This window comes from Coptis chinensis, chromosome 4 (assembly GCF_015680905.1).
Source record: "Coptis chinensis isolate HL-2020 chromosome 4, ASM1568090v1, whole genome shotgun sequence".
Taxonomy (NCBI): Eukaryota; Viridiplantae; Streptophyta; class Magnoliopsida; order Ranunculales; family Ranunculaceae; genus Coptis; species Coptis chinensis.
The window spans coordinates 39,379,849-39,383,725 of NC_141459.1; the positions used below are offsets into that span (position 1 = coordinate 39,379,849).

At 34.5% G+C, this 3,877-nt stretch overlaps 1 protein-coding gene across 1 annotated transcript; it reads right to left on the reverse strand.

The window, feature by feature from the left end:
* Window positions 1-790: 790 nt before the first annotated feature.
* On the reverse strand, window positions 791-2,203 carry LOC147503462 (uncharacterized). The gene is made up of 5 exons (XM_086604851.1): window positions 1,804-2,203; window positions 1,433-1,700; window positions 1,269-1,321; window positions 1,093-1,175; window positions 791-1,000 (listed from the first exon to the last, which is right to left on the reverse strand). The coding sequence occupies exons 1-5, from the start codon at window positions 2,201-2,203 to the stop codon at window positions 791-793; spliced, it is 1,014 nt and encodes a 337-aa protein (XP_086460977.1).
* Window positions 2,204-3,877: the final 1,674 nt, after the last annotated feature.

Here is a 3,877-nt window from a genome sequence, read left to right on the forward strand (position 1 = left end):
TCCAGCCATGAAAATAAAGATTGTATATATATTGGTACGAGAGTGATAATGAATTAAACAACTCTAGTCTAATATTTAGTACTATTTGTTATATATGTATGACTTAACTACTAATATTATCCATCAATGAAAACAATAATTTCAAAAGAAGAATATCTCTAACAATAAACAAGAAGTTCAATCAATTGCAATAACATCTAATGAACACGTCTCCGGCTTCCTCCTGTGCTTTCAATCCTCTTTTTCTTCGGCCTTCCAGGACCTCTGCTAACATCAGGTGACATTATATCACAATCTTCAAGCATCTCAATATTTGTAATAGGATGAATTGAGTGGGAGTACGACTGGGAGAAAGAAGAGACAACGAAAGCCAGATCAATGAATGAGTATATTGAACCACCAGAACTAATAATAGATGCCACTGTATGTATGCAGGGGAAAACTGTCAATCTGCCAGTAACGACAACTACAAGACCTATGTTCGACATTGACATAATGAACTATGACATCCTCAAACTCAACCTCATTTGATCTAACAACCCTGAAAGATCTTGCAACATCAACTTTAGCACGATAAACACTTTCCATTAAAGGGCACAACTCCGAACGCCAAGACAAACACTCACGACGGCGGTCATCAAACATCTTCATCATCTTTATTCGACGGATATGATACAACATAGCAGTGATAGGCATAAAACGTTCTTCTTTATCCCACGCATTGAAGTACTCGGAAAGGGTATAACACATCCCACCATATATACCTGCTTCCCTGAAAGCACGCATTAACCTAATGCTCAAATGGGATCTTCATGACTAAGAACTCCTTAATTTTTGGTCCAACAATTCTTTTCAGCTCAGCAAGCTTGTCTCGAAACTCAGCCATTGTAGGAGCATTAGCATACTCTGAGAACAAATTCGCAACATGCGGTATACTTGCATTGCACTCCTCCCACACATAGCCGTAGACACATTGTTCTTTAGGTGCCACAAACAATAGCTATGTAATGAAGTATGGAAAACAATGGGAATGTTTTTAGCTAAGCCAGCATGTTTGTCACTCATAAATGTGTACCTCCTATCGCAAGGGACAATTAACTTCAAATTCTCCAAGAACCAACGCCAATTGTCATCTGTTTCATTAGCCACGACAACCATGACCATTTGAAACAAACCTAAAGAAGAAAAAACAAATAATATTAAAAAAATGCAAACTTCGCACTGAGACCATTTGTCTTCACATATAACTTCACACTGAGAAAGCTCACCAACATTCACATGCAAACTTAAGTATGCATGTACAAACAACATAAACAAGGCACTATTAAAACAATGTCAAAATAATATACATACGTTCAACAAAAAGATAGATGTTTTAGAATAAAACCCTGATTTCCATTTTTAGTTGTCGCCGCTAACAAACAACCTTTACGGTTGGCCTTCAAGAAAGTCCCGTCCAAATAGATCATTGGGCAACAATACTTCATGGATACACGCTTCAAAACTGATAAAAATCCTAGGAAACTTATGGAGTCCCTCGTCAATTTCAAGCACAACATGACTATTAGGATTCGAGGCCTTCAAAACATTTTCAAACCAATGCATCTGATAATATGAAAGACCATCCTCGCCATATATGTCTTTCAAAGCCAACTCCCTACCAATATAAGCATAATAGTATGATATATCAAGATGATACTCTATGAATCAAGCATATAATTTCTCTCAGCTTCATAGAAGGATTATTGGGAATCATCTCAAGAATCAGGCTTTTCACAAGTTGACTCGAAACTTTACAATTACTAACGTCTTTACATGCAAAATCATAACTATGTTCAAGGTTAAGCTTCTTCATCTCGAAAGAACCAAACTTCAAAGCACCATAGACAACCCAAAGGTAACTAGTTTCCCTTTTCTTTTTATAAATAACATGTATTCGCTGCAAATCATTCTTTTTATACGAATATTTATATCCCGTCTCAATCGAGTACATGGTTAGCTTCACACAAAAATCACATGGTCCTTTAAATTTTTGTTCAACATGCATAAACACCTTAGCCCAAGTATTCGTATTGTTTTCACGAGTAAACTCATTATCATGATCAAGAAAAATAGAACCACCTGAGTTAGTACTCCCTTCACCCTCACAATTCCCAATTATAATTGAATAAGACAAACCCAACACAACATTAAAATCAATCATGCTCAAATGCTTCAATTCGCGAAACTATAACAAGCAATGTCTTGGAGCTCAGCATCAGTTTCAATAATAGATTGCTTACCATCATGAGAAATCCATACATTAAAATCCATTGTACACAATTCATTCAATTTATTTCGGATCTCTTCCTTAATTTTAGAAACTGTTGTATCTATTTCGATACAAAAAGTGAAACTATCATGGTCATAGCAAAACACTACGTACTAGTACTGAAAAATCCATATCACTGCAAGAAAAAAAAACTTATATTCATTAAAAGTAAACTCATTATATTTTATACAAAGACATGTTTTGCATGCCATAAACAATCAACAACAAATGGCACAACACCATAAAAAATCAAAACAAATAATGAATTAACTATGAATAACACTAAACCTTAATAAAAATGTATTACAAATAATTGAAGAACACAATATGTATCACATGTCTCAAATTGAATAATACATTAATACCTACATATGAAAAATTTACAATTCAAAATAATAAAATAAAAAGAAAAAGACGATGAGATGAAATGGAAAGATGAGGAAAACAAAAACGAACCTAGATGAGCAACGATTGTTAGAGAGAAGTGAAATTGATCGAGAGAAGTGGAATGACAAAAAATAAACAAGAGTTTGCGTATGAAAGTCGGGTTTACTCTGCAATTTTCTAATTCTATTATGTATAGGAGAAGAAGGTTATTATTAGAATTAAATAAAACAAAAATAGAAAAAATTGTCCTGGAACCGTAATTGCTTACACTGACCAGTTGATTTGTTCTAAAACCGTAATTATTGGTCAACCAGGCCTAAAACCGAAATTATTGGCCAATTTATGTGTTTGAGCCTAAATCTATGTTCTAAATTAAGTCCGTAGAAATTATTTTGGATGAGAAAGTGTGTACGTATTTTCTTGAATCAAAACAAGGCCTTAATTAAAATGTGATTGGGAGTATGGTAAGCACGTGTTGAACTCATTGCATTCTCTAGTCAATTTTTCACTATTGGTTTTTACATGATGACTAGCCATGCAGCACCTGCTATTTTTTAAAACTATTATGGGGGTATGTTACTTTTAATTGGGCTTTTTATGTTATTCAATTTATATTTAATTTTAAAGGGCTGGTCGTTTTTTTATCACCATTTGTTTTGCATATGTAAGAGAAGATAGCACGTGTACACATTGAAATGTGATTGCCAATGTTTTGAGTAAAAAACCTTCGGCTATCTTATCACCCATTTTTTATCTTTTTATTTACTGCATCTTCAATCTGTCCCGTTTTGGACACATCCAATATTTTTGGTGGAGTGTCGGTCGTCAAAACACAACATTTTATTCTATGGGAGAATCTATTTGGAAGAAAAAGGTTCACCTCTTGAATTAAAGATTAACTGCAAATTCTTTCTTGTTTGACCAGGTTTTCCAAAAGCGTCTACCTCCAGAAGCTGTAGACTTGGTCTCCAGATTCCTCCAATACTCTCCTAATCTTCGTTGCACTGCTGTAAGTTTATTTCTATGAGACACGTGCCATGATGTTGTTCTCCGTTGCACTGCTGTAAGTTTATTTCTATGAGACACGTGCCATGATGTTGTTGATTCACAAAGTTGACTATCTATCATTTTTGTAATTGATGGTGGCAGTTGGAAGCTTGCATCCACCCTTTCTTTGAT